At 45.0% G+C, this 12,833-nt stretch overlaps 1 protein-coding gene across 1 annotated transcript; it reads right to left on the reverse strand.

The window, feature by feature from the left end:
* Nucleotides 1-1,318: 1,318 nt before the first annotated feature.
* On the reverse strand, nt 1,319-9,001 carry RSPH3 (radial spoke head 3). Its single transcript, XM_039707206.1, has 8 exons — nt 8,821-9,001; nt 8,575-8,665; nt 7,191-7,332; nt 6,529-6,674; nt 5,743-5,946; nt 4,564-4,726; nt 3,422-3,508; nt 1,319-2,016 (listed from the first exon to the last, which is right to left on the reverse strand). Exons 1-8 carry the CDS (start codon nt 8,952-8,954, stop codon nt 1,790-1,792), a joined length of 1,194 nt encoding a protein of 397 aa, XP_039563140.1. The 5' UTR covers nt 8,955-9,001; the 3' UTR covers nt 1,319-1,789.
* Nucleotides 9,002-12,833: the final 3,832 nt, after the last annotated feature.

Here is a 12,833-nt window from a genome sequence, read left to right on the forward strand (position 1 = left end):
CCCTCCCCGCTCCGCCCCTGCGGAGCGCCCGGCCGGGGGCGGGGGGGGTGTGTGTGAGCCCCGAGCGGAGCGCGGGACGGCCCGGGATGCAGCTCCGCCGCCGGCGCTGCCCGGGCGCTCGCTGTGCCGCGGCGCTAGCGGGAGCCTTCTTCTCCGGGGAGTGCGGGTGCCGCGGCTGTCCGTGCTTGTGGGGATCCGCAGAACGTCCTGAGCTGCACTGCTGGTGGTTAACAACTTCCCGGGAAGGCAACTCACAGCATTTAGAACGTCCTGCACACACGTCCCCGTTTTGCCTCCTTTTCTTGGGGTTCAGTGTCAGACTCGCACCCCAGCAGGCCGAAGGGGAAGGCAAGTGTGTGCACTTCCCCTGAAGCAACCAGTATCTGTTTCTTGTACTGTCACGGGTCAGCCCTAAGGAGATGATTCCACCTTCTCCGTTACCACCGAGCTGGATGGGACTTTGAGCAACCTGACCTACTTAAAGATGTCCCTGCTCAGGGCAGGCGTGGGATTGCACCAGTTCATCTATAAGACCCCTTCCAACTCAACCTACTCTGTCATTCTATGAGCCAGTGTGGACTGCACTGCGTGATTAAAGTATTGGCTCCTCATGCTGAAAATGAGTAAATTTTGCAAAAATTCGACACTGGGGTTCAGCAGAGGAGGGAAGTTCAGACGGGTGTCACTAGTGCAGGGTGTGCAATGTGAAAAGGTGACACCAGCAGTGTCCTTCCCGGCCTTTCTCCAGCCGGATTGCCGTGGGCTGTCATGCCCTCTAGTGCCTGCAGCGCCCGCTCCTCTGGCCCCTCTCCGCTCCCTCCTGCACTCACGCACCCAGGAGCGGCTCCCCCCGTGCACGCCCCGTGCCCCCGAGGGTGCAGAGCTGTCCACCCTGCGTGCCCGCCGGGGACAGCTGCTGCTGGGAGCACTGAGCCAGCGCCGACACGGTGTTGCTGCAATGTAGCACAGATGTACTTCTGTGAGGGGGACTGCCCCACCCGAGGAACTGGCCTGGGAACTGACAACTAACCACACATGGCAGTGAAGGCACATTTCGTCAGTCATGTCTCGTACTGTTTCCAGTGAACCGGCAGGAAAGGACGATTACCAAGAAAACCGAGACTGGACTTAGCATGTAGATCCAGCCTCTCACCTCCAGGAGGGGCTCTAAGAGAGGATGCTGAGGAGAGTTTTGCACAGGCAGAAATTCCCAGGGTCAGGTAACTCTTTGAACTTGACAAACGTGAGGAACAGCTGCTTTGGCTCTATTACCTGTTGAGATGTCCATTCAAGTTTGTCAGGAAAAGAAAGACTAACATGAGTCAAAAGCAATTTATTTAATTGCCGTAGTAACTACCTTTCAAAATAAGGAAAGTAAGGAAATATTGTTCCAAGAACATTATCAAAACACTTGCAAAGATTGTTACAATGCTCTCAACAGCCTTCTCATGACCTTCTAGCACAGGGTGTGGGACAGCATTACTTTTCAACTGTAAACCTCCCAGATTTTGATGGATTAGATTGTGTAAATGGAGACAGAATTTCTGTGCCATTCATTGCACTAGCAACTTCTTTCTTGATTCTATCAGCCTGAAATCAGCAACTCCAGCACACTGAAAACATGTTTTAATGCTCTACTGTTGCTTAGGTTCAGCCTTCAGCATGGCTAGGGCACAATACCTGTAAATAGATAGGAATTAATTCCTTATTTCTAAGCCACTGGTCTCCATTAACTTGATGACTTGCCTGTTTGTTACTCAGTTTCCAAATCTGCTCTTCCTTCTTGACATTATTCTTCTAGCTGAGAAAAGGTGGAATCTGAAGGTTCTTCCTCAGCAACAGGTTGGTCAGTCTCTTCTTTCTCTGCAACTGGTTGATCAGCAGCATCTGCCTCCCCAGACACCTTGGGAGCTGCATCTGTTGCCCCAGGCTCTTCAGCAGGTGCCTTTGGTTGAGCAGATGGAGGTGGATGGCTAAATTCATCTAAGCGCTTTTCAACCACCATACGAATCAAAGCTGAAACAGAGATAGCCACCATTTACAACCATGGAGGAATAACCCTATAACTTGAAAAAATTTTTGTATATATTACTAACCTATAAATCCCTAAATAGGGAAATAACCCTGAAATAACTCTGAAAATGAAAAAGTATCTAAGGACTGGAGCAAGACAATGGTATCTGGTTAAAAACATAAACAGATTTAATAAGAACACAATAGATATTCTCATCAATATTATATCCTGCAGCAACATTCTCCTTAGGATGTTTATTCAGTAGTCACATACAATATTTTTTTCTTAAAGAAGAGACATTTCCCTTCCTTCTGAAGAGCTACATGAAGAAGTGATCCTTGAGTGTACATGTATCACCATAAAATACCTAACACACCAGCTTTAATTGTCCAAATCATATTATACCTTAACAAGTAAAATTCAGAGTCCTAATTAAACTAAAAATAAACCAAAGGAAGCAAACATAATTGTAATACAAACCCAAAATCCCAGCAAGAGGAAAACTATAGGAATGAAGATGTTATTCAAGTGTAAAAAAGTGGTTTGATCTAGGAGCGCACTGCTGAGCACAAATACACCATACTTTTGTGTTTCTACACAAGACAGAATCCAGGTGTTTCAGGTGTTTCAACTGCAGCCTCTAAATTAATAAAAGAGCCCAAATATTTAGCTTGAACTAGCCAAAGAAGACTGATATTTCAATCTATTTCAAAAGCAAGGACATGATTATTGACTGATAAGGAGGTAAGCCCTTGTTTTGAGGAAAAATATTGGTCACCTCACTTCTCAGTCAACCATGGCCCACCACCATCCTCCTTTCAATGCAGGAAAATAATCCGTAGCTCCATGAGCTTATACAAGCAAATTAAGACACTTTCATGGTATACATGTGGCAGTATGGTATACACAGGATGGGCTTTTCTGTTCCCACTGGCACAATCAGGTGCGCTACAGAGAACACTAAAGCAGTGGTGGCTGTGTAACACAGAGGAAGTAGAAGCTTTATAGCAGAAAAAATGTGTTCTTTAACCATTCTGCTCCTGACATAGGTGTTGTATCTCCCAGCATTAACAAACCTCAAACAGTATAAAGTCAGAGGAGAGTGGGTAGTGCAGCATGACTGGCACTTCCATTGTTTCAGCTGAAAATCAGTTACCTAGTTGTATGTAGTAGAAGTTTTCCAACATTAAAACATGTTAATATAGTAAAAAAAAACAAACCAAATCAACAAACAAATACAAACAAACAAAACCCCTAACACAAAAAAACATGGGTACTTTTCCTAAAATGACACTTCCTACCTTAACCCACAGTGACCATATAAACGTGACATTTGTTCTGATGAGCAAAAAAACCAATCAAGAACATCAGGCAGCCCAGATTACATTCCAAGATTTGGCAACTTACAGTCAAGCATTGTCCGTCCCAGAACCTTCTTCTGTAGTGCTTCTTCCACTTCTGACATCAGCCATGGGAGGAATTCTGTCTCAATATCTGTCAGAATTTAGCAGGAAGAAACAAAGGGAAAATGTCACTTTATAAAGGATGACCAACAGGACTTGGTGGCTGTTTTTTATTTGCTACAATTAAGGGATGACACCCCCCACCTCCCCCTGCCAAAAGGCACTTGTTCTGTGAGAGTCACATGAAATCTCTCAGATGTTGTTTGGTTTCTTATCTCCAACCTCTCTTACTGAGGTTCATGATCATTATAGATTCAGAGCAGAGTCCTCTCAACTGCAGTTACTTTCAAAGAGGTCTGGCACCCTTGAAGGGCTTAGCACAGATGAGATACACAGTCATGTTCTAATGGGATCCAAATAACTATCCTGAGCAAGTCAGAAGAATAACATTTCCTGCCTTGCTTTCCAAAGACATTTGGCCTCTGGTCTGCTGAATGCATTTGGTCTGTCTGACTAAGGAGGTCTTGCTTACTTATGTATTTCTCAAATGGTACTTTTTGTACACGGTGATCCCAAAGCCTGCTCTGGTTGCAAACACACTCAGTTTCTGCATTGACCTCATGATTTACCCTGGAGAGAGTGTAACCATTCCCAAGCTGTGGTCTGTGCCAGTGTGGAGACTGGTGAAATGGGGTGCAGCAAGGTAGATCATAAGAGATGCTGCTGATTCTAAGGGCTTGGAAATCACTGATATACAATTCCAAAATTATTTTCAGGGCCTAATTCAATTTGACTAATTAGAAGTGACTAATTAGTCACTTGCTCTGATAATAATAAAAAAATATTCAGAATGACATGTCCGATCTATAAAAATACATGTACTTCAGTTTGGATCTCTCTCTCAATCCTAACCACCCATTTATTTCTGTCCAGCTCCAAAGTAGCTCTTCTCATTGTCACACTGTCAGGTCTTGCTTATTCTTCACTATTTGTACAGATAAGCAATAATGGCTTTTGTGTTCAGCCACAAATGTAAATGAATAGCATATTATTCTAAATAATAGGATAATATGCTATGTTTCATGGTTGTTTTGAGCTTTATATAACTTTGCTCACATATTTAAAAAGAAAAAAAACAAAACAAACCTCTCTCTATAGGGTCATAAAAAAATCCACTGTCATGAAGATTGTTGAAGACTGAAGGAATGAGATCAGCCAGGTAACGCTGAGCGAATGCCCGAGCTGCAATTTTCTCTGCAGTCTCTTTCTGTTTCCGCAGCTTTTCCAGGTGCTCCAGCCTGCGACGTTCCTGTCAAAGCAATTATGCATGCAAAACTTAGAGGCCTTTAGCTGTGACTCCTTTGATCTAGATTTTGAATAATTATCACAGTGTGTGTCCCATAAATAGCAAAGATAGTAAAAAGTACAGATAATGATGATCTCTACCTGGTATTTGCAGCCTCCATGAAACTCCTCACATGAAAGAGTGCTTGAAAGCAAGTCTGGACTTAACCTATGGAGTCTTAAAATACCCCAAATTACAGAGAAACACATTTCTGTAGTATTCCTTTTTTGAATTTGACAAGTCTGTAAAATAAGGGTATGGCAGCTGGCCAAATGAAACCCTTCCCTGATGCCTTAGTGTACATTAATCTCACGACTTTTTGCTTTATTATTGCAGATCAAGCTGGTTATTTGCCTTGGAATACAATGAAGTTTGGATAAGTATTTCTCAAACTTTTTATCTTCCAATATTAGATCCTATTGCACGTACAAAAAGATTAAAACTCAAGTTGGTTCAGGAAACCATTAGAAAACACAATTATACAAGACATAAATAGCAAGTAATTAACACTTGCCTTCTCTGTTTATTCCTATTTACTAAATATTACTAATATGTCACAATACTTTGCAGTCTTGAGATGTACGTGTACACACAGAGTAGAGCATGCATTGTGTGTGAAAGACCAGGAGGTGTCTCTCTTACTTCCAAGAAATCTGACTATTTGTTTTGCACTTTTTATAACAAAAAGGCTTAAGAAACAGCTGTACCAGGTACAGAAGAAAATGCTGTTGGTTTTGACCTTTTTGATCAGGTCAGCTACACCAAGTCACTCAAGCATGACTGCTCCAAATAAACACAACAGTGTGGTGCTGTTGTATGAGAGCAAGTGGCAGAGTGCAGCTGTATGTCACCAAAATGCTTTAAGGTATGTCAAAGCTGACAGTACCCTTTTGGGCATACCCAGCTTATATCACAGGCTGCTGTTCAGCACTGGAGATGTTTTTCTCCCTTCTGACGGGAAGTCCCTTAGGAAGTCCTACCTTCTCCTCTCTGATTCTCCTGTCCTGCTCTTCCAAGCGCTGTAACTCAGCAAACTCTGCATTACGCAGCTCTGCGAAGGCGCGCTGATGTGACCACAGCTGGGCCAGCTCTTCTTCTTCCATGACTTCCAGCAAAGCCTGCTCAACTGTTTTTCCAACCAGCACTTCCAGGATCGGCTTAACTTCAATATCAAAGTCAAACAGCTGAGGATGGGAGTCAGAGAAACAAGACATAAATGTCCCTTGATCACAATTACTCTTAACAAGGATTGGCAAGGAGAAAAGGGGGATAAACAAAGCCTGACTTGTATCGCAGCCAGGCTGGAGAAGTGCAGGTGGGGGACCAGTGTCAGCTAAGGCAGAGAGAATCACAAGTGCTGCTGGGGGTTAAGTGGTGAACGTGCTGGCCTGAGACACCACACAGCCTCCCACGGCCCCTGTGGGGACTGCCAGCGAGAAGTTGAGCACTTGCCTAGACTGTATTTCTGTGTTCCCAGCCCCTTCTTGGGCTGGATGTGGTGTTTTACAGAAGAGAGCATTCCTCAACATTGTATCGCTTAGCTGACAGCAGCAGAACCAGTGTATGTAGCAATACATCTTCCTTAATTTTGCACTTAACCTCAAAGCAGACATTGGTGAGTTGGGTTTGGGCGGGTTTGGTTTGGGGTTTTTTTTTGGCATGTTCTGTGAGGATTAGTTCCTTTCTGTTTCTACTTCAATTTTGCATCAGAAATGTGTTTGGATGGGAGAGATATTTTGACAGCACTTGTGGACCTGACTTCATACCTCTCCTTCTTTGATTTGAGTGGCCACATCTTTTCCTGATTTGGCTGGTATGAAGAGTGGAGTGGGTGGTCTGTCCAAAAATTCATCTGTTTGACACTCTCCATCAACCTCTATTATCCGATCACTAATCTCTTCTAAATACAGTTCTAGAAACAAAAGCACAATGAATACTCACTGTGGGTTTCCTTTCATTTTAGCTTTCAATTGGTTTTGATGACTCTATATTCTGAATTACATCCAAAGAGTGCAATAAAATGCTTTCTATAAAGTTAGAAAAAAGGCCTCTCAAAACATAGGTCAGCCTGCTGCAAAGGCCATCTGATGCTGTGTTCTCTGTAATGTCAAGTGCACTTCATGGAAGTGATTCCAAAAACAGTAGTTCACCTAAAGCAAAAGTTTTAAAACCTTCCATTTTAAGCATATATGAAATTTCTCTAATTACACTGAAAAGGGAAGGAATAAGTGAAGCAGTCTTGACTAGTGTTCAAGAATGTACACTGAAAAATAGACCTCCTGGGAAAATGTCACTAATTAGACAAGTTTAGAACCTCTGATTCCAGCATTCTACGATTTTAAACTGTATGATTTTACCAATTTAGCAAGTGAATATAGATCAACAAGCTTTTGTTTTCAGACAGATATAAAAAAATACAGCCTTTTACCTGTCTGCACATAAACATGTTCTCTGCCCTCCACAGGCTCCGGCGTTCCTGGTTGAACTTGCTCTTGTGTAAACCTTCTGGCCAGCACTTGTTTCTGTGCTCTCCTCTGCCTTTTAACCTCAAGGGTATGGGGCTCGGTACTCTGAGCAGGGGTGAAGAAGAAAGAACCCCACAAAACAGAATACACTTTGTACTTGAAAATGATATTCAATTGCCTCTACAGAAAAATGAAGGCTGCTCTTTGATTTTAATGCTAGCTATCTAGTATTTTGGATTTACTTTCTGGGTCCTGGCCCTAAATTGTCACAGACTTAAAGACTGAAATATATATAGCTGCCTACAGGTACATAATAATGGCACCTAATGCTAAGAGTAATAATTAACTAATTTCTTATTTGAAAGTGAATATTGTATACAGAACTTTGTTAGATAAAGTATATTAAAATGGTATGTTTTCAAATTTTGAGAAGTCAAATGGACTAAAGTCCAGTTATCACATTATGAACAGAATTGTTTGTTAGATAAAAATTATAGACCAATTGTTGCTGATGAAACAAAAGAAACTCATAATAATGTTTAAATTCAGTATTCTACTTATAGATTGCTATAAACATCAGCTTTGAACTTCTAAAAGAAAACACATAAAATTCAGTCTAAGAAATGGCTACTGAAAAACACAAAGCTATTTTCAAACAGTAGCTTTTAAAAATACTGCTTTAAATTCATATGTGATCAAATTACCTATGTAGAAATATTCTCTGAAAACAAAGCATCACATTTGGGTGGGACTCCAAGCAACCTGGACCAGTGGAAGATGTCCCTGCCCAGGCCAGGGGATTGGAACTAGATGATCTTTAGGGTCCCTTTCAACCCAAACCACCCTAAGATTCTATGATTTACTATTATATCAGTATATACCAGTAATACAAACAAAATACGTTGGCATCCTCACAAGCAGCTTTTGCATACAGCTGGACCATTTAGCTCTGGTTCTGTGGTAGGATAAACTAAAGTCTACCCCATCACTCAACTTCCCAAGAGCTGCAATTCCCCCTGACGACACCTTGCATATGACATCAGATTATTGAGTAATGACTTGTGCTCAGGACCAGTACCCTAAAGAAACAGAGAAAGAAAATAAAGGCATCAAGTACTTAATGAGGGGGGTAAAAAAATCAGAACTGCAGACGTTCATATGAAACTGAGTGCTTTAAAGAAGAGCTGGAAACAGACACAGGCTGGTTTAACTGGAGAGCCTGTGGCTGCGTGAAACATTGCAAGTAGAATTACAGCTTCGGTAGTTAAAACTATAGACGAGCTTTGCTGCCCTACCGATGACTTTCCAACAAAACTGCAGCATGATGCACTCAAGGCAGCCCGGTACCTGCGGTGGGGGAGGACGGACGGACAGAACGTTTCCGCGCACCACCCTCGGGTCGATCATGATGTTGCCGTAGCGCACCGGGCCCTTCTCCCTGCGGCACAGCACAGACAGCGCCGCTTGCGGCTTCCCCCGGCCGGCGGGAGAAAGGCAAGGCGGGGGGGCTGCGCTCCCCGGGGAGGGAGCTGCGCCGAGGGGAAGGGCGCGGAAAGGCAGCGGGGCAGCGGCCCGCCGGACCCCGGCACTCACGTCTCGGCGGCATTGGACAGCTCTCGGTACTTGGGGCGGGGGGGCAGGGAGCGGGGCTGGCTAGAGAAGCTGTAGGGCCCGTCGGGGGCCGCGGTGAGCTCGGTGGCGCGGATGGGCACCACGGTGGGCTCCATGCTGCGGCTCCTCGGGGCGCGCCTGAGGCGGCGCTAACGGCGGCTGTCTCCCGGGCAACGCGCCGCGCGTGCGCGGGCCGGCGGCCGCGGGGGGCGCTGGGGGCGCCGGGAGTGGCTCGGGCTGGGAGGCTCCTTAAGGATCATCCATGGGCAGGGACACGTCCCACCAGACCAGGGTGCTCAAAGCCCCGTCCAGCCCGACCTCGAACGCTTTCAGGGCGGGGAATTCACAGCCTCTCTGGGCAGCCTGCTACAGTGCTTCACCACCGTCCCAGCAAACAATGCCTTCCTAATATCTAATCCAAATGCACTCTCTTCCAGTTTGAATCCACTCCCCTTGTCCTGTCGCTACAGGCCCTTGCAATAAGCCCCCATCCAGCTCTGTTGTCGGCTCTCCGGAGCCTTCCCTTTGCTGTGGGGGCCCTCCCCTTCACGGAGCCCAAGCCTCAGGCCGGGCCGGGCCGGGCCGGGCCGGGCAAGCCTCACGGAGCCCAAGCCTCAGGCCGGGCCAGGCCGGGCAAGCACCGCCGTAAGCCACAGCGGGCCCGCCCCGGCCGAGGCAGTGAGGGCGTCAGACCGCGAGGTGTCACCGTCCTCCCGCCGGGTGATCCCCGGGACTCGCCGCCTCCCAGGGAACAAGCACCGCCGTAACCCACAGCGGGCCCGCCCCGGCCGAGGCAGTGAGGGCGTCAGACCGCGAGGTGTCACCGTCCTCCCGCCGGGTGATCCCCGGGACTCGCCGCCTCCCAGGGAAGGCAAGGTGCGCTGGCACCGGCGGGCAGGGGCTGGCGAGGGTGGCGAAACCCTCTTGGATGGGTTCAGCGCCGCTGTCCTGGAGGTACCGGCTCGAACAGCTGCACCCCGAATTTGTGTTCTCCACGTCGGCTGGAGATTTGGGTGCTGTAAAGGTGTGCTGTGGTGACAGAGAGGAGATGAGGGGAGCCCTCACCATGCTGTGCCGCCCGTGGTGAGCTGCGCTCCCCGACAGGGCAAATCACCAGCACGTGTTTTCAGCCTCTGTGAAAAATTTCCATTAAGAGAAACATAAAAGCATTGAAGGGTTACTGATCCCATGACAGCCTTTTTTTTTTAACCTGTGTGGGTAGGGATATGCCTTGATCCTTTTAGCAAGACTTAGCATATAAAATAGCCCATGCCCTTTGTTTCTGAAACCTTTGGTTTAAATGTAATTCTTCTGTTGAATTCTATTTATTTCAGCTCAGTTATGTTAATGCTCCACTGCAGCCCGAGTACTTCACAGGAAGCCTCAAAGGCATGGGGAAAGCTGTGGAGCAGGAGAAACTATTTGAAAAACAAGTTTAAGAAACCTATCCTGAACTGAAAAAAAAAAAACAAAATCAGAAAAAAAAAAGAAAAAGAAAAAAACCCCACCCAAACAAACAACAACAACAACAACAACAAAACCACAAACAAAAAAACTCAAAAAAACCAACAAACGAAAAAAAAACCCTATTGAGGCAGTCCTTCAATATTTGCTTGTGTCTGGGCAAGCCCAGTTAAGTTAATGAATGGTTAATGAATGGGTTCTCAGTCCAGCCAAGTCAGAGCACTATAGTCCTTAAATTTGACCTGAACCAATACAATCCTTTGATTTTGGAGACCTGACTCATATTTTCTGAAAATTTAAGTTTGCCTATATAGTTGGCTATACGGCTCTACTGCTTTTAGACTGGGACTTGAAATCTGGGTAGATCTTTCCAGGGTTTTTACAGATCTGATGTTTCTCTTCATGTGAAAAACAGCTGCAGCATATCCTAAAAAATGTCAGTTTAAAGCTGTCCAGAGCGTTCTAGAAATTTGGCTGGAATGGACTGGATAGGAAAACAACAAGAAGACAGCCTGCAACCACTGCAGTAAGGAGTGGCAACTCCTGAGGAGTTGCCTGTTCCTTATTGACCACAAATCTTGTGAAGATGAAGGTGTTGCATCACAAGTCCATTTTGTTAAGCTGGCCCCAGCTAGTGTCTCACTTTTTGGGAAAATTTCTCATTCGCCTGATGTGTTCACTGGTTGAATGGCAGCGACTCTCTTCTTTACCTCTGTGAAACACTGCTACCTCCTGAGTTACCAGTTCAGTGCAAAGGTCTCTGCAGGTTTATAAATGACAAAGCCATGCCTGGAAAAAAAATACAGCTTTTCTCTATTGCCCCCTTTTATGCTGTGGGGTTTTGGGGGTTTTTTGGGTTTTTTTGGTTGGTTTTTTTTTGGGGGGGGGGATTTTTGGTTTTGGGGTTTGTTTGTTTGGTTGGTGGGTTTTTTTCCGTTGTTTTTTTGTTTGTTTGTTTGTTTGTTGGGGTTTTTTTTTGTTTTGTTTTGTTTTTCGGTTGTTTTTTTCTAAAAATACCTGGTGAGTTCTGGAACACTTTGTGTCATCACAAGACTGAGCAGGGCAGGATCTAAAACCACACTGATTGCAATCAGATTCCTGCCATTAGTTGCTTTCTGGATCTCACAGTAGCAATGGTTTTTTCACATATCCTTTGGAGGATTTTTTGGACCTGCACAATCACAGTGCCAGAGGTACTGCCTGGGAAATGGGCGTAGCTAGCAAGGAATGAATCAGCCCATCTCCCATATGGCAGCTAAGAAAGGTCTTTTGAAGTGCTTTCAGCTGACTTGCAAGCTGCAGAACAAGGGCTTTATCACCTTCCAGGTTTGCTGTGGGTCTGTTAAAAGGCCTTGAACATACTTGGTTTTTTGTTTGTTTTCATAAGAATTTCCTGGCATTCTACCATACCTTATGGCATGCCCTTGGCTTTCTTTTTTTGGATGTGAAACAAGCAAAGCAAATGTGAAGGTGTCAGTGTGTAGTAACAGAAGATGTACACCCACTATTTCCTGCAGCACTTGGGATGTATCTGTAACTAGTGAGTGACACCTTGAAATACAATATGAGGGATCTGCAGATCTGCAGAGCCTGGGGCTTCCTGGGGTCCTAGCTCGGATGTTGCTAGATTGGGAGACCTTCTGCCACAGTTCATTACACAATGCTGAGCAGACTAGCTGAGTCCAGTTTCCACCATCTTAACTTTCTGAAGCATTTCATAATTAAGAAAGGAAGCAGGTTTATGGATCTAGGCACAATGTTTAATTGTCAAAAAGGACAGGGAGGGGCATAATGCCTTACTAGAGCACTGTCTTCTGTCTGGAGAAGGACCGTGGCTGCTTATAAAATCACAGGAATGCTTCCCTGGTGTAAAACTGTGTAATTATATAAAATTTGGGTTAGATTTGGTTTTCAAATATGGTCTTGAGATGGAATTTTAATCTGTGATTCTTACGCCCTTGAGCCTGCAGTGAAAGGCATGGATCTCCCAGTCTTGAAAGCAACTCTAATTGAGGCCAAAATCCCATTGCTTTCAAGTAGACATCAAAGAATTACAGAGCAACCTAGACTGAAGAGGACTCTGGAGGTCTTTAGTGTAACCCTCTTGCCTAAGCCAGGACAAATTCAAAGATAGATCAGATGGGTTAGGGTCTTCTTCTGCCAGGAGATTTTTGAAAATCTCCAGGGATGGAGATGCTTGAAATAGCCTTGAAAATTCCAGAAATCATCATGCCACTGGTAATCAATGCCCTGAGATGTCCGATGGAAATCCAAAGCACAGACATGGATAGCCATCAGTGTGACTGCAGAGATTAAAAAATCACAGAGCCCAGGTGAGGTGTATATGTACTATTTTTCCTGATGCTGTGAGAGAGCAATTAATAGAAGTACTCTGAAACCTGTTTCAGCTTGCTGCAGTGATGTGATCAGAGAGAATTAGCAAATACTGTGTCAGTATTGTATCACTGGTGTATGCCAGCCTGCTGATGGTGTCTTTGCTGCTGGGCTCAGAGCATCAGAGATAAACAGGC

Source organism: Passer montanus, unplaced genomic scaffold (assembly GCF_014805655.1).
Source record: "Passer montanus isolate IOZ18808 unplaced genomic scaffold, ASM1480565v1 scaffold2, whole genome shotgun sequence".
Lineage (NCBI taxonomy): Eukaryota > Metazoa > Chordata > Aves > Passeriformes > Passeridae > Passer > Passer montanus.